The 18,086-nt window shown below is 41.1% G+C and overlaps 1 protein-coding gene across 1 annotated transcript; it reads left to right on the top strand.

Moving 5' to 3' along the window:
- The first annotated feature begins 281 nt into the window (after positions 1–281).
- Positions 282–17,973, top strand: LOC131445343 (WD repeat, SAM and U-box domain-containing protein 1-like). The gene is made up of 11 exons (XM_058616365.1): positions 282–812; positions 2,531–2,718; positions 4,054–4,140; positions 6,081–6,174; positions 7,285–7,318; positions 7,433–7,473; positions 8,351–8,457; positions 8,957–8,986; positions 12,719–12,895; positions 17,039–17,173; positions 17,275–17,973. Exons 1-11 carry the CDS (start codon positions 415–417, stop codon positions 17,424–17,426), a joined length of 1,443 nt encoding a protein of 480 aa, XP_058472348.1. The 5' UTR covers positions 282–414; the 3' UTR covers positions 17,427–17,973.
- Positions 17,974–18,086: the final 113 nt, after the last annotated feature.

Raw genomic sequence — 18,086 nt, 5'->3', positions numbered from 1 at the left:
GTGGATTCCACCAAAATACCACTTTGCCTAAATACGTCAAGTTTTAAAGGTTCAATCCACTTTGTCAGATTTTTTAATGCAGGTGTTAGAAACACATTTTTGGAAAGGGGGAGTGTCAGGGCATTATAGGAGAGATTTATTCTAAATTAATAAAGTCCCACAAACTGAAATGCAGTAGTAAAGCACTGTGAAAATGGGCATCGCGTGACTGATAAGATAAAACAGAGCTGTATAACGGAGCTGAAACAGGAAGTAGTGTGACAATCATCACAGGCACCTGTTCAGGTGAGGAGCTTCAGCTTATTCTCGGGTGTTTATTATCAGCTCCAGTCTTTTTCTTCCAAAGACGCATTTTTGAGAGTTTTGCGCCACCTTGTGTGTGAAGAGCTTCCTCCGCACACACACGGACACAAAATGGTGTCACTAGTTTGTACTCTTGGACAGCACACGGACGAGCTGAGCTGCTGCGCCTTCTCTCCGGCCCTGCTCGCCACCTGCTCCGCAGATAAAACGCTCCGTGTTTACAGCACCGCTGAGTTCACCGAGCTCCCCTTCTCTCCTCTCTCCGGCCACGGATATGGCGTTCACTGCTGCTGTTTCAGCTCCTGTGGTCGGTTCCTGCTCAGCTGCTCCACAGACGGATCCATCATCGTGTGGAGGTTGGACACAGGTGAGGCGGCGGAGGTGCTACAGCACCCGGGCCGCAGTCCGCTCCGAGTGTGCGCACTGGCTCCGGTCTCCTCTCTGCTGCTGGCTGGAGCCTGCGATGGCACCGTGGCTCTCTGGGACTTCTCCTGCAAGACACTGCGCAGGTACAGTTACCAGCTCCAGTGATACTGTAGTGTTTTTATTTGGACAATATTAACTACTGTAGTGTTTTTATTTGGACAATATTAACTACTGTAGTATGTCCTTACATGGTTACTCAGTCAAAAGTTTGGAACACTAACGCTGCACACTTTGGCATTGGCTTGAATGTGTGTTTATGTGAAGTTACTTACACATTATTTCTTTGAAAAAGTAATATTAAAAATGACTTTATATCAAAAGCCATGAGGTACACCGCTTACTGTATTGTTATATTTGTAAATGTAGTCAAAAAGTGAAGTTTATTTTGGAAGTGAAACAAAAATGAGCAAAGCTGCAAACATGGCAACCTCTCAACACACACAAAATCTGTCTTTCCCAACTTATTCTTCCAAATATGACCTGTTATGTGTACAGTCTAGTAACACAGTGAGTGGGAATTAGTTTACTCAGTAATTGTAATATTTTTACTGCGTTGTAACTTGTAATTCTTACACTTTGTTACTGGGTAAAATATTGACACAAAATATCGATTTGAAACTGACAGTCCCTGTCAGTTTCACTCACCACACGTCTATGACTTGATGTCTTTTTGCGGCAGCGCTGCTCAAATCCTGCGCTTTTAACTTTTCATTGACATTTAGTTTTCTTCAGTTGGACAGATATTGTGATGTATCGCTGTATGATTGTCTTGCAAATATGTGGATTATCACAGAATCGCTGTATCGGGATATTATCGTGGACCATGTATCGCATATCGTATATTGTTAAGTGCCCTGTGATTCCACCACTGACATAGGCGACATAGGCAACAACGTTGCACCAGGAAAGTGAGATGGTTGCATGTGGTTAGAGTATGACTGAAAACAAATGAATGCCAAAATATGCCTTTCAGAAGTGATTTCTACTGCTAAAAGAAATACAAAATGTGACGGTATAAATGCAGGGTGGTGCAGTTGTGCAAGATCACACATGCTTACGTCATGGAGAGAAGACGTAACTGCATTTTCCTAAGAGCCAAAGTTCAAAATAAGTAAACCTGTTATGTGTTTACAGCAACATTTTTGCAGGTTAATTATGTGACTCAACTCTGACTCACTTCCCATCTTCAATTCCCATCTAAAACACATCTGTTTAAACTTGCACGTTCACTTAGATTTGTTTTTCTTTTAACTTTTAACTGCAAATAAGGTGAGTGCTTTGAGCGGCGCCTTGTAGTAGTATTATTTACTGATCTGTTCTAAGCACTAGACTTGAAGTGTTGGATGAGATGTGATCGACAATGACGTCTCCATGTTAACACAACCAAACAGCCTCACAACAGTGTGAAGGTCAGATTTTAAACTTGGAAAGACGGTGACGTCAGGGACTTGTGCTCAAGTGTTTTTTAATAAATAGTGTGTCCAGCTTGTGTTCTCATCACAACTACTTACAGTACATCACAGTGTAGATTGCATGTAGCTTCAGCCATATCTTGATGTCCCACAAAGCTCATTAGGTTTTACCTTCATTCTTTGATTGTATAATATTAATTGGTGACTCTATTATTGCTCTGTCCTAATGATCAATCTCCGTTCTTGAAGTAAAATGCTGTTTGTAATAGTTTTATAAAAGTTTGAATGAACCAGGTTGAAAGTTTATTTTATCTTTAATCCAGTTCTACACAAAATTAGACTCACAGTCTACATTTGAATTCATTTCATCTGCATCTGTTTCCTCACAGATGCAGCACAGTGAGCGATGCCAGCGTCGTGGCTTGCTGCTTTTCTCCGTGTGGCCAGCTCTTCGTGACCGGCTGCAGCCGCGGAGACCTCAAACTGTGGGACGCCAACATCAGCCTCCTGCATGCGGAGAGGGACGCTCACGACATGGGAGTCACCTGCTGCAGCGCCGCAGCCCGCTTCAGAGTGGGTGAGTTCTGTCAAACCACAAACGGTGGCAGCAGATTTCATCCCAGCAAAGCAGACGTGTACGAGGGAAATGAATTGATCAAGTCATTAGCGATTAGCACCGACATGATTTGTGAATCACATATTTTTGGGATTAATGTTGGTTGGAGAAATGTGATTATTGTGGAATAGCACTTTTAAACAGTTAAAGTACCAAAAACAAAAAGGTTTAGGGATGTGATAAAGGGTTTGGGTCTTTTTTTTAAATTAATTTAAAGAAAATAATCACTCATCTTCTACCACTTTATCCTCCACATGAGGGTCGCGGAGGTCGCTGGTGCCAATCCCAGCTGACATAGGGCAAAAGGCGGGGCACACGCTGGACAGGTCGCCAGTCCATCACAGGGCCACAAGGAGACAAACAACCATTCACACTCGCACCTATGGTCAATTTACAGTGTCCAATTGACTTAATCCCCATATTGCATGTTTTTGGACTGTGGGAGGAAACCAGAGAAAACCCACGCACACACGGGGAGAACTAGACAATAATCAATAATTAAAAATTAGAATCAATATAACTGTTTTTCGTCCTGTCTGCAGTAGAAGCTCCAGTTTCACTGTGCATTCAGATTTTAATCATATTATCATTCTGATATTTTTATTATCCTATAAACCAGGGAGTTTGAAGGTCGGTCAGTAGGGGGCAGTCAAGTGAAGAAAAGTCCAACTGTGTGAGGACGAAACACCTGTTCAGTCAGTGTGGGGTGATATTATCTTAAAATGATATCACAATATTCCATCGTGATATCGCATTAACTGCATTTGTGAGGATATTTTACATCATTTCAAAATAAAAGTGTTTACTTTTGGTAGGCAAAAATGAATCTGTAAACATCAAAAACAAACATTTAAGTGGCGGGCCGCGTAGACTTGATCGCAGGGCAGCGCGTGGCACACGCACCGCGACTTTTAAACAGATGACGGTTAAAAACAAACCTGTTGTGCCCAGATTCTAATGAAAACTTTAACACTATCTGTGTAAAAGACGCCACGCTGCCACGCTTGTCATCACATGGCATTTATAAATGTTTGTTTGTTTTTATTTGTGCTTTAGAGCTGAAACAATTACTCGATTAATCGACTACTAAATTAAAACAAGATTTCTGATTGTTTTAGCTTCTTAAATGTGAAGTGAATATTTCGTTGCTCCATATTATAACAAAGAGAGTGAAAAGAAAATAATGACAGATTAATCTATTATAAAAAGAATCGTTAGTTGCAGCTCTATTCGTGTTAAATTTGTAAACAGTGTTGAGCCTGAACACTGAGTCTGTGTCTGCTTTTCGTTGTGCAGTCGGCTGCCGTCTGGAGTTCCGAATGGCCTCCTGTGGACAGGACAGCCAGCTGAAAATATGGATCGTTTCCCAGTGTGAAGGAGCAGGTAGGCCCCCACGCGCCGCCTGTGCCTCATCTACAGAAAATCCCTCGCTCCCCCACTGGAGAGAGAAAGAGAGCCTTCCAACTGCTTTCACCTTGAAATCTCTCTGCAGAACAGAAGAATTTTATTAGTGTGTGTGTGTGTGTGTGTGTGGAATAAATCAGCTCAACTCATTAATAATGCATCACTTTAAGACATTCTCCTGAAATACAGAAACAGCAGAGGAGTCTCTCTCTCTCCCCCCCCCGTATGTATGTGTGTCTGTGTGTCTGTGTGTATGTGTGTGTGTGTGTGTGTGTCTGTGTGTGTGTGGTGGAAGCAATCATATATCCACGGTGACATTTACGTCTCGTACGACCGACGCAAGAACATTTTGTGTACACTCATAGTTTGTGTAACCTGCTTAATTTCCTGCTACGCCTGTGAAGACAACATGTTCTGAGACGTGTTGCCGTGGAAACGTCTGTTCGACGCAGCCGTGTCCCATGTTCTGACCTGCTTTTTTTTCTTCTTCTTCTTTTTATCTCTAAGAAGGTCGACGAGGAGCTCAGAAGAATGTCTGTCCTTGTTTATCATCTTTAAAAAAAAAAAAACCCATAATCTTTCAGATGTTTCTTTTGTGGAGAAGTGAAATGTCCGTCTGTTACTGCGGGGACGCTACTTTGCACCACATGTCGTGAATGATGTCCTATTTATTCTCTTTATATTCTTTATCTCTTAGGATATTACATTTTGTCCATGAAGGGAAAAAAGATTTTGGGTTATGGCAGCAGTTTTCACTCACCTTAAAATATATAGCGTGGGATATACAAGATGAAATGTAACAGAAGCAAAAAATGTGTTAATAAAATATGAAAGACAATATAAACAGCAAAACAAAGGAGTAAACAAATACAAGAATACAATCATTTACAACAATACAGTGTATGTTTCTACATTTTTTTCGACCTGTATACACCAAGGTTAAAATAGTTTGGGATTTTTTTGTTTAGTTTTGACTTTGTTTTTGAGTTAGTTTTTATTAGTTTTTGCGGGTTTGCTCGTTATTTTTTTGTAAATGCTTAAGTTTAGTGTAGTTTTTATTAGCTTTAGTGTTATTAGTTTTTTGTAATATGGTGTCTCAAATAAAATGTTTCAAAATTGCCGGCAGAGAAAAAATAAATACACTCCATATGAACCCAAAAGGATTATGTATGTAATGAAATTACAAAGCCTAAAACTGTAGTGAATGTGCTTCGTTTTAGTTTAGTTTTGTAAACACACAATTCAGTTTCAGTCAGTTATGTTGTTCGTTATATCGTTAGTTTTCTTTTAACTATAATAACCTTGGTATATACATATTTATCTTAATTGTGGATACAATTCCAGTGCACCTGAGTCTAATGACAACAAAGCTGTTCCTTGTGTGTATTCACAAGATGAGCTGACTGAAGCGGAGGAAAGAGCGTCGAGCTGCGATCGCCGTCTGTTCATTTGGAACAATTTTCCAGTCCCGTCCAAGATTATTACGGTGAATGGCGACCGTGTTTAACGACAGTCATAATGTCGCACCACAACATCAGTTTAAAAGTGGAATAACTGCAGTTGCACTTTGTCAGGTTTTGTAGTTCCCTTTTCTTTCTCACTCACCACCTGTGACTAGTTTACTTCAAATGGCTCTTTAGCCCAAAATGAAAAGCTTTTATTTCTAAGCAGCTGTCAGCAGGTGGCAGCGCGCTGAGCTGACAAGAGAACGAGAGGTTTTGATATTAAAAAAACCCAAAAAGTTTTTGTTTGAAGTGTGTGTGTCTGTTCACACATGTGCGTGTGTGTGTGTCAGTGAGTGACTGAACATTTGTTTGGTTTTTTTTTAGGAGGGGAGGTAGGTGGAAAAATTGCTGGAGGTTAATAGCACACACAACTTTGACCTTTTGTCGTGTGTTTGTGTGTGTTTTCATTCTCAGCCTTCGCCATGAAGCTCCTTCACACGCTCACCACCCATTTGGCTCCGGTCCTGTCTTGCGCTCTCTCTTCTGATGGAGACCTGGTCGTCTCGGGGTGAGAGTGAGACACGCTCCACACCACAGACACATGAGCACTGACTATTGTATCAGCTCTGATTATTCGTCATCATCTTTTTCTTCCACTTTAAGTGTGCTTTTGAGGGCCTTGCTACAGGATGTACTAAAAACTTAGAAAATGTTCTGTGCACACTGTGAAGCCAAGCAGCAGACTTCTGCCCAGACAGACGCCGCCCTCACCTTCCTTTGATCTGTGTACGGTTACCACAGCAACCATGGTAGCGGCCAAAAGTATATTTGCAGGAATAGCACACTGCAGGCTTCTGCCTTGCCTCTATTTGTAAATGTTTTAATTTTTTGTAAGAACCACAATTTATTTATATGAAGCCTTCAGGGTGTAGTCCGTATTTGCTCTCTAGGGCCACCCAATGGTCATTGTGGTCACTTGGCACCCCTGACAGGCATGAGGGGGCTCACACAGTTTTGCAACCGAAAGGATTGTATTTTTGAGGCACTAAACGTTGGTAAAAACGGACGAAAATCGGCACGCAAATCGGAACTGGCGAAAAATGTTTTAGAAAATAAGGGGAATATGTAAAAAGTGCTGCAAAATGCCTCAGTAGCGCCCCCAAAATGTGAAACACAGTATGACAATGCCGAAAAACAAAGTTGCACCAAATTTCACAAAATATGGTGGAAACATGGTGCAGACCAAGACCAACAAATAAAAAACAGTCCATCGTGACCATGGCCTCAAGTCAACAGGAAGTCGGCCATTTTGAATTTGGTAATCGTACCAACATAAAAAAGACAGCTTTTCTGCTTCTTCTTCTCCTTCAACCATTTCTAATACTCACCTCCAGCTTTTTAGCTGCAGTATATGACCTTACAGTGTTTTTGTAATGTAATATATTTTATTATGGTCTCTACTTGATGTTTAAATGTCCACTTATTCTGCATCAGGTGCCACAGCTGAGCTCTGGTGCTGCTGTTTCCCTCAGTCAGCCACAAGAGGAGTGTATTTTCACACGTTTGAACACATTTGAAATGACGTGTTCGTGTAAATTTATTATTTATTATTCTGTAATGCAAATGCCTACACGTGGATTCTGCAAATAAATCTGTCCATTCTCTTCTTGCTCAACAGTTCAGTGGATAAAAGTATTTTGATTCATGACGTGGTAAGTGGAGCACAAAGAACCATCATAAAATTCTGGTTTCTGTGGAAAGAGTTACAAACAATAAAGTGCAGTCGTTCAGCATTCCTGTTTCCTGTGTTTGCACTTTGTCTACAGAACCAGGGAACCCTGCTCCACACTTTGAAGCAGCACAATAGGTAAATGTCCGCTGCCGAGAAACTTAACAGCTTTCAGATAAACGGGAGAAAAATAATCGTTTCTTATCAAAAAAACGTGTTGTTTTTGCCTAATTGCTTTTTTCCCAGAAGCCCTGGGTGCGGTGACGCAACAGTTCTGCTTTGCAGTCTGTCATTGAAGTGGCACCACAGGCAGACACCAACCGAGCACTTTGATGTGCTTGAAAAGGGTTAAGATACTTTATGATCTAAGACCTGATTTATGTTTCGAAGAGGAAGCCTGATTTCTAATTTAGATCACTTCCTGTGCAAGTTTAAACGCACACTCGGGCTCTCTCAATTAAACAATAACAAAATAACTAGTTTGAAGTAAGGAAGCGGCTTGGCATCATGGGCATTGTCTCGCTCATGACTCTTCGCCAGAGCAGCTACTAAAAACATTGCCAGGTACTATCACAAGTCGCCGTGCCGACTTGATTGGAGTCGGCCTGGAACCATGTGGTGGAAAAGTGGCAATGTTTGTGCTTTTTTTGGGGTTTGAGGGCAGAAGATGAGGGTCATTGAGCAGCTAAAATCTATTAGTGACAAAAATGCACAATAAAATGAAAAAGCACAAGACAACACACTGGTAAACTAGTACTGAATATGTTCTTCTTCACTCTGACGTTTCATAAGGGGTTTGTTTAAAGCAGAGACGGTAAAGTGGAATAACGTCATTAAATGGCCCATTACCTTAAATATAAGAACTTCTATGGATATAAAGTGTTGGAAATGTTTTGGCTGATGTAAGTAAACTAGTCAACAAAATACACTGGTTATGATCTTTGGTTTTAAGTAAAGTGACAGCACCTCCATTGCTCCATTATCTCTAAGTGTCACGTCCTTCTTCCCGCTGCAGGTATGTGACTGCTGTAGCTCTGTCTCCCAATAAGCCGTGGATAGCGACCGGCTCCATGGACCGAACTGTGAAAGTTTGGAGAATAGGAGAGGGAGACGGCACAACGGGTAAATGTTTAACCGCAAATTGTTCAGGGTTGGTGCCTACAAACACACACAATCACCCCTATTTAAAGTAGACCGTTAGCTGTGAGTCAAAGCCCAGAAGCCATTTGGAACAGCAAGGCCTCCCAAAAGAGTGTTTTGGGAGATCTCCAGCAGGCGAAGGGCTCCTCTTACATGGGCATCGCTGTCTGGCTGCAGCATCTAGAGGAAACTACCTCTGAGCCTCGGAGAGCAGTTGTTATGGAGGCGAAATAGTCTTCCAGCCCGACATGAAAGCAAATGTTTGGAATAGTAAATGAAAAAGGTGCAATTGTCAGACGTCTGGAGGCCTTGAAGTTTCATCAGGGAAGATTCCCCCCCAACTGCATTAGTCAGGCTGATGTTGACCAAAGTGAATTCCAGCTCAATGGAGATCTGACTTATTTGCCCCCTCTCTGTCCTTTAATCTTGTCTTGCTTTCTTTTCACATATTAAACATGTTCCCTTTTATGTTTCCCTACAGCAGCTGAGTCAAGTCAGACGGCGTGCCAAGGTAAATAAACACATCGCTCTGTTTTGCCCGCACAATTGTTGTGTTTGCGCGCGATCGTGCATGAATGCGAGTCTTTGTGCGCGCGTTTCAATAAATGAATGAATGAATGAATGAATGCCCTTTCTCCTGCTGCTTATATTTAGTCCTTTTTGTTTTGCATGTGATTAAGAGCTTGTTGTGTTGGTGTGCAGTGTTTGTTTGTGAAATCCAGGAAAGAAAAGCTGCTTTTCTGGTGAAGCTGAGAGAGGACGCTTCATTGTATTTGTTCCCGTTTACTTAGAAGAAACAAAAGAATTAAACAGAAGAGACATAAAATGAAATGGCAGTTTTCACAGAGACGAACATTCTCACATTCACACCTTTGGTCAATTTAGAGCGATCAACTCACCTCTGCATGTTTTTAGACCCAGAGAAACTTGGGTCTTTTGCTGCAAGGCAACAGCACGAACCACTACTCCACCGTATATCCAGTCACATGTAAAGACACAAAGCAACACTAAGATAAGATGTACCTTTATTCATCCCCATGGGGGAAATTCACATTAATACAAATGCAATACAAGATAAATAAGAATGGAAATGTAAAGTTAAAAAAAGTGAATATAGAATAAAAAAAAATGTGTATAAATACCATCAACAACAGCAGTATACATATATACTACACAGCGTGCAAAAACAGTGAGGGATATTGCTTGCTTCGTATTTTTCTGCCTCTTAGTGCTGCACCAAGTCCATTTGTTCCTATTGTGTTTAATAATGGGTCAAATCACGCAGCAACATTTCACTCTCAAAGAGGGATTGAGAGATTGAAATTTCACAAAGCAGGGTTTTATTTTTAGCCAACGCTGTGTCAATCACTCAGTCCACCGCGAAGGTTTGATTTGACGTGACGGGGCGTCCGTGAGTTTGGACCAGACACGGAGTGAACTTTTATTGAACAGTAAATGTTTCTTAAATCTGTCGATTATTTTCTCGATGTCAGAATAATGTTAACCAGTGTTTCTCAAAACCTCTTGTTTTGTCCACAAAGCAAAATGATTCAGTTTTAATGGTTTGTTTGTCATGTGAAACAAAGAAACCAGAAAATATTCACATTTAAGAAGCTGACAAATCAGAAAACACTCGTACCGATTATCAAAATAGTTGACGATTTGATATAGTGATCGATTAATAGTCCATTAATCGAGTAATTGTTTACTAAGGGTTGCAATAGCAGGTTACACTGCAACGGATGCAGTGGATGTACGTCCCTCCCCTCCTGTCACATGTTTAGTTTGTTCTTTAAGGAAACACATGATCATTGTATTACAGTATTGGAACAGATACACACATCTGATAATTGTGTCTCTTTTTTTCCAAGAGAATGTAAAAAAATAAATAAAAATTGCTGGCTTTCGGGACATAAGGAGGATTTCTTCAAAAAAAGAAACCCATGGAGTGATAGTGTTAAAGCTGCTGTGTGTAACCTTTGTTGTTATTCTGCCTCTGTTTACGTCCTTCCTCTGAAAACAGACCCTGTCAAGTTGTGCAGTATATTTTTTAGATTGGCCTCTATTAAGACGATGAAAATAATGGGAAAATTTGACGAACGACTTTTCTATAATATTGTCCTATCTATTATTTGACTATAGCCCTCAGCGCAGACTTTGGTGACTGTACTTTCAATGACTCTCAGCTCTCACCAATCTTCAGTCTGACTGAAGATCTAATCAGCCAGCGTGATTGAAAACATCTGTCTGTAGACGAGGCCTTTGGAAGCAGCGGGAAACAGATACTGTACATCTTCAAGCTTGGTTTTTTGGAACGAACCGAGAGCCGGAGCCGACCTGCTGTTATGTTCTGCCTGTTTAGTTTGGACTGTGAGGACAGGAGAGCGCTGGGCTCTGGCTGCGCAGGCAGCACTTATTAATAGAATAAGTTCCTTGTTGGCTCTCAGGTCTTTTCATGGGATTTGTTGACAGTTAGAGGAATAGCCTTATCCGGAAGCTTTGAAGAACGGAGATTGTGGAGAAAGCGTTGCTTGTGCTGCTGCTGCTGTCGTCTGAGTGATGAAACACTGCAGCCTGAGCTGAGTCTGCAGTGAAGCTCTGAGGTTTTCATGCTTTTGGCTCAGTGTTTCCATGACTCAGCCTCGTAGACTGGGAGACTCCACACTCTCTTACACGGAGCTGTGGAGAGGAGCCGGCGTTACTATCCAGTCTGTCGGTGACTCAGGCCATGATGACCGATCTCAGCCAGGTCAAGCAGTCAGTATCCAATAGCAGGCAAGCCATGATATTTAAAGGAATACTTCACCAACTTGCATTTAGCTTTGTATTACTAGAATAGGGGTAGTATTTTTGAAAAATTGGGCATGTAACAAAAAAGAATAAAGATATTTCTCAACTCAGGGGAAACTGAAGTTGGGAAGCACAATTTGTCAAAAATACTACCCCTATTCTAGTAATACAAAGCTAAATGCAAATCAGTGAAGTATTCCTTTAAAGATACAATATGTAACACGTCTCTGCATTCAAACGTCTAAAAACAACAATCATTTTGACAGTGTTGTCTTATCCCTTTTCATTTTATTGTGTTTATTTCTCACTAATTTCCTGCTGCTTCCTGACATCAACAAACTATTTTTTTTGTAATTGTTTTGATTGATGGACCCCTAGTGGCAGAAATTACATTTAATATATGAATTCTATATAAAATACTAATGATTGACCAACCAGGGATTAAAAATGTCTAGTATTTATGTATAGTTTTGTATCGGCTCATCCCTGCAATGCAAAACAAATTTCACTGATACTGTTTTCTTCATAGTTTAGATTACAATAGTCTGCCACGTCCTTTCAACCTCACTTTCAAAATAAGAGCCACTGACTTTGGCTTGTTACTACTTGTATCAAAGTTTGACATAAACATTTTAATGTAATTTCACAAGCCTTGTCTTGGCAGTTTCTTTGTTAAATAGTATGTTAAATATTTTGTGTCATTAAAAAAGAAAAAAAGAATTGACCGCTCACTTTAACACTTTAGGGTCACGGGCCGCATTTGGTACATTCCGTTTCATAAGGACTGTGGCTTTTGTAAAAGTATTTCATATTTTGTAAATTTGTCTCAAGCTTGGTTCATCTGTTCTGGGGTCTGCTTTGCACTTCCAGGCCACCTTACTACAAAGAACAAGTTGTAACTTGAGGGCTTTTCTTATCAAACTGTCTTTTGTCCAAGCAGATGCTTTTGTGCAACCAAATATGCATGTTTTGAATCATCCGAGGTAGAGGAGGGGTTAAAGGTGAACCCTCCATGTGGTTACCGTCGTAATGAGCCGCGTCTCCCAGTCTTCGGGGTTATTCTTCATGCTGGCTGACAATGGTAACCATGGAGCTGCTGTGAGGTGTCATCAGCGAGGCCGACACGCACAACGGGCCCCGTTTATCTCCGGCTCGTGTGATAAATGACGGCTGCTCATTTCAATCGCAGGGAGGCACGTGAAGGTTGATGAGCCGCACGCTGGCACAGTCTGAAATAACACAACCCTGGGTTTAATTTGCCTTTTTTTTTTCAGTCACATGCCTGTGTGTGTGTGTGTGTGAGGGAAGGTTAATTATCACACCACCACTGGCACAGGGTGTGTGTGTCCTTTCTCTGTGGAGTGCAGTGGAAATGTGTTGGTTTTGCTGCAGGAGACAAGGGGGGGGGTTTCACAGCAGAGCACTTCCTCCCTTTCTGTTGTGTGTTCCGCAGGAAGGAAGTTGCCGGGTCACTTCAGGTTGCTGGTTGCCGATTGGTCGGAGGAGGATGTGCAGACATGGTTGCACGAGGAAGGACTCGGGGAGCTCGTCGGCGTCTTCAAAGCCAACAACATCGACGGACCAGAGCTCGGCCATCTGAGTAAGGAAACTGTCGCAGAGCTGGGAATTGGTGAGTGAGGATGTGAAGCACAGGGCACGTACATTAGTGCACAATAAACACACACACGCCCTTACAGTCACATTGGGATTCTGTGTTTTTGTGTTTTGGTTTTAAACCATGACGAGCCCAAATTCAATAACATGATATAAGCTACTTTTATTTGAAGCTCTGATAATCCCTCTCAAAATGACATGAGTCCGTATCGGCTCGTCCAAAGTCTCACTGTACAAACTGACACCAGAAACTCACTGCAGTCTCCGGTGTAAACGCAGCAACACTGTAAGTCGCTCCCCGTGCACTTATGTCAACATCATTACCAAGACACCTAAGTTCCAACAGAACACAACATTCTCAGGGGGATTGTTTGCTCTCATGCACAGAGCGGGAGGATTTTACCCTGCAGAGGTAAACAGATGAGATGTATAATGTGTAAATGAGATCCAGAGGTGTTTGTCGTTGAATCCTTCAGACGGAACCAGGCTAAACGTTTCCACCTGTTTTCATCTGTATTTCATCTGAACGGCTGCAGACTATAGCTTTTTACTTTATCGTCATTATTTGTTCCCATATATCAACTGGTGGTGGGTCAAAATATTGATTTCGACCCACTGCAATAATTGATTTAACACCGATTGTATCGCACGACGACACGTTTGCGCAAGCGCACTTTGCATTACCGCAATTACGCGGCAAAATTCCAACGGTTTCTGAAAGCTGAGAAGTTGCAAGTCAAAGCCAGCATGTGGTTATTACGGTAATATCACTCGCGCTGTTGCAGGCGAATCAGTGTCTTTGTCACCAGAGAGGAGACAACTCAAACAAATCTTATTTTAAATATGTATTATACTGTTCAAATTTAACAGGCAAAATCTGGTGTTTGACTACGACTACAGTGGTTTTTTTTTCTAAATAAACCTTTTTGTTTTGCTTCATTTTAACTTGTTAATACACCATTTTAACATGCTGTAAATTGGAAATAACTGCCAGATATTGAACGTTATGGCCTGGAAGTTTGGCCCTTTTTATGGTTAAAATAAGTAAAAAATAATAATAATAAATAACATTTTGAGGCGTTTAAAGGAGTCTAAAGTAAACAGTCCCTGCTAGTTTCACTTACCGGGTCAAATCAATGATCAAATGAATGAGCTTGGGTGGAAGTTACCTGGCCAAAGAAGAGGGAGTTTACAGCAGGATAAAGTTAAGTTAAGAGAAGCCTCATCCACGTTCAGTACTATGCACTTTGTTCTCTATGTTGTGTATAAGTAGAGAAATCCTGTTTTGCAATATATATTGATTATCAAAGAAATCATGATATTATTGGTATCGTGGAGCATATATCGTATCATGATACTAACGCCTGAAAAGTTTGATCCCAACTCTAAATACACCTCTGATTGATTTACTGTTAGATCCAGGTGTAAATTATATTAGATTTAACACATTACACAGGTTTCTGTGAAGCCCACATATAATTCTTATTTTATTATATACATATATATACGATTTTAGATATTTGGTATGGAAAATGCATATTAATAAAAATATGTAAATATATAATAGTTCGAATACGGCCCGTGATCCAACAGTTTCTGTGAAAAGCAAATTTGGAACAAACAGAACGAGTCGTGTGAATATGTATGAGGCGCGCACGTTGTCACAAACTCATTATTTACCGTTAAAATAACAGACTCGGTGGGTTGTATTTCGTGTCCTTGGTTAAGTGCTTTCAAGTTAATATAATCAGTGCTGGTAGTTTTTAGGGTTTAAGTGAAGTGCTGTGTTGGATGTGTTATTGACACACAGCTCAGAGTGTATCACACAGTTTATGTGCTGCAGTGCAGTGTAAATGCACAGTTACGACCGCTTTGGTTCTACTGTAATCGCGCAAGAAGTGTCCCTTTAATCACAGTAAAAAAAAAACGCCTTTTGTTTGCTGTAAACACGTTTTTAATAGAAAGCGATAATGAAGTCCACTTCCCCAGCGATCTGCACACTAATGCAAAGCATGTTTTAAAGAATGACCGTCCCTGTTCTGCGTCTATTCATGACCACAGGGGGAGGAGAGTGGAAACAGCAGATAACCTTATTTCCTGTCTCTTATTTTTTCCTCCCCCTTCTCTGTTATTCATTCAGCAACTATCACTTTCCTCGCGTGCTGTTTGTGCAAGCGCTCGCACGTGCATAGACACACGATTAATTACACACACACGGCAAATCAGATTCCGACGCAGTTAACTTCATGAAATATTCATGAAGTCTCTCAGTGAGAGGAGGAGGAGGAGGAGGGGGAAAATCCTCTTGGATATAATTCAGAGTTTCTCTTTGGAGACGGACACGGTGTGTCTTCAAATGATCAATCTAAATGTAAAGTGGACTCTGCCGTAATAATAATAGCCCGTGCTGCCATAAAGGAATCTTACGATCCTACAGAACTGTGCGGTGCAGTTTTGCTAGTGTTGCTCCACCCCGAGAGTCATTTGCTGAATTAATTAGAGCCTTTAATGGCTCTGGCGTGTTTGACTGAGTCAAGAGATTTTGTTTGAGCAGTCATTTCTCTCCCCCCCCACCGCCCCCCGAGACCCAAACTATTTGTGATTGTGAAAGCAGGCCTCCCTGCTGCATCTGCTTGTTTTGACTTTCAGCATGAATACAGCATGTCAGGGTTCAAAGTTCCCAGCCTCTGAGATGCGACGTGCGCTCGAATGTTTCTCTGCCTTTCATCTCTCGTTCCTGCCGTTTGATCAAGTGCAAAGTGAACACAACAGTCACATGTGCCGTGGTGATCTCTTCAGTCTGTGTCCTACGAATGGACCTCATTTCTGCACAAAATGGTGGCTTTATAGACATCAAAACACAAGGGAGGAATAATGTGTTCATTCTGTTGCAAGAGTGAATAATTCCATGCAAAATCTAGCCAGACATTTCCCCCCCAGATGTGTTGGATTACATCTCGTCCTCAGAAGGCGACTGTAACCCATCGCTCATCTCTCTTTGGTCTTCATTTCTCCAGTCATAACTCGGACATAAAAATGTCTTATTACTTTAATCAGCACAGATGAACCACTGACTTATCTCACTGCAGCTCAAACGATTCCCCTGCACTTGATGTTTGGTCACGCAAACTCTACGCACTTGATGTCGGATTTAAGTGGAAGCAACTTCTGGAACTTTTCATGGGTGTCTTCTTGCCTTGTCTTCTTGTGTTTTCAGCCGCAGTCCAGCCGTATGCAGCCGTCATGCTTTACTAACACTGTAGCTGTTGTACTTAAGTCGCCTTGTCTCTATTAGTCGTGACGTAAAATGCATCACTTTGTGTGCAGCGCAGGAAACATGAAAACCGAACACTGACAAACACAGAGCGAGTCATGTGGAGCTGACGGGCTTGAACAGCTTTGTGTGAACTCATTTCACAATGATTTGACTGTAGGAGATGTTGTTTGAAGCTTTAAAACTCAAAAGATGTTTAGTGTGTAAATGTGTGTGTGTGTGTGTGTATACATATATATATATATATATATATAAATATGTATGTGTATATATGTGTGTGCATACAGTATAAGTATGTGTTATATATGCGTTTGTGTATATATTTGTTTGTGTGTGTGTTTGTGCATATATGTATATATATACATGTGTATACATATATGCGTATATATATATATATACGTATATATGTGTGTGTGTAATTATATACGTCTTTATCCGTATATGTTTATACAGTACATATATATGTGTGTGTATATATACATACACACATTTAAACAACAAGCTGTGTAAACTCCTCGTGTGTGTGTGTGGGACAGTTTGAGTGTGTTGTGAAGCCATCGGTGCACAGTGAGTGTGTTTGGCTCGTTGTCTCTCAGAGACAGATTGAGCAGAGGGAAAAAGTCCATTTGTATTCCTGCTTTGTTTTATCTGGAGAGAGCAGAGAAAACCAGAGCGAGTCAGTCTGTCAAGTGTTTCACTGAAGAACACTGAAGGTTTTGCTTCCCAGTGGAATTACATTATCACAGCGTGCCGCTCACTTGCTTTATATGAAATACCAATCAGGTAAATGTATGCAGACACTTTCGCTCCAATAAAGTGTTATAAGGAATTGCCGCGTGTGCGCGCGCGAACAGAATACTAAACAACCCGGTGTTGGTTTCTCAGAGTCGGTGGGCCTCCGTGGTCGTCTCCTGAGGAAGATCCAGGCCTTGAAGGCAGAGCAGAGCGACTCTGAGGCTCCGGATGAGTTTCTGTGTCCAATCACGAGAGAGCTGATGAAGGATCCAGTCATTGCTGCAGGTAAAACAGAAGGAAAAAATGAAGAAAAACATGTTGTTTTTTTCCTCTATATACATCATTATGTCTGCATATTTAAAGTGTCTAAATGTGTGTCTACACAGACGGTTATTCCTACGAGCGTGAATCCATCGAGAGCTGGATCAGAGGCAAGAACAGAACCAGCCCCATGACGAATCTGCTCCTGCAGACTACACTTCTCACGCCCAACAGGTCGCTGAAGATGGCAATAGCACGATGGCAGTCGAGCCTGTAAGCAGCAGCAGCAGCAGCAGCAGCAGCAGCTACTCGTTTTAGTGTTTGTCAGAATCCACTGAACAGGTACTTATTCCTACTTACTATGACTAGGGGTGGGTATCACAGGGTATCTCACGATATGATACGTGGTCCATGATACCAATAATATCACCATACAATCATTCTGTGACAATCATATAGCGATACAAAGTTAAAAGTGCAGGATTTCTCTATTTATTCACAACGTAGAGAACAAAGTGCATAAAGTCTATGCATTGAACGTGGGCGGAGCATCTGCTAGCTTCCTCCATCATTATCCTGCTGTGAACTCCTTGTTCATTCAAGCAGCGCCACCATGAGGAGACGTAAAGTAGTGATGCCCGACAAGTGAAACTGACTGGGACTGTTTACTTTATAGTGCCTTAATTTATTCATTATAATATCGATACAATGTAGTGTGTTTTTATTTACTCGAATAAATAATTACAGTTTATTTAAATAGAATTACAACCTAGTGACCAAAAGTGAGTTAGCAGTTAAACTGGGACATTTGTGCCAAGTCTTATGAGAAGTTCTTAAAATAACAAGAAAGTCACGCAACTATCAACAGCTAATCACTTCATCCTTGAGTCCAGGTGAACATTTGTGCCAAATTTTAAAAGAATTCCCTTTAAACATT

This window comes from Solea solea, chromosome 2 (assembly GCF_958295425.1).
Source record: "Solea solea chromosome 2, fSolSol10.1, whole genome shotgun sequence".
NCBI lineage: Eukaryota > Metazoa > Chordata > Actinopteri > Pleuronectiformes > Soleidae > Solea > Solea solea.
This window is presented reverse-complemented; position numbering and strand designations above follow the sequence as displayed.

Coding starts and splice junctions, on each gene's coding strand:
- LOC131445343 (XM_058616365.1), top strand. CDS start 415: ATGGTGTCACTAGTTTGTACTCTTGGACAGCACACGGACGAGCTGAGC. Junction 813..2,530: donor TCCTGCAAGACACTGCGCAG/GTACAGTTACCA, acceptor GTTTCCTCACAG/ATGCAGCACAGTGAGCGATG. Junction 7,319..7,432: donor GTATTTTGATTCATGACGTG/GTAAGTGGAGCA, acceptor CTTTGTCTACAG/AACCAGGGAACCCTGCTCCA.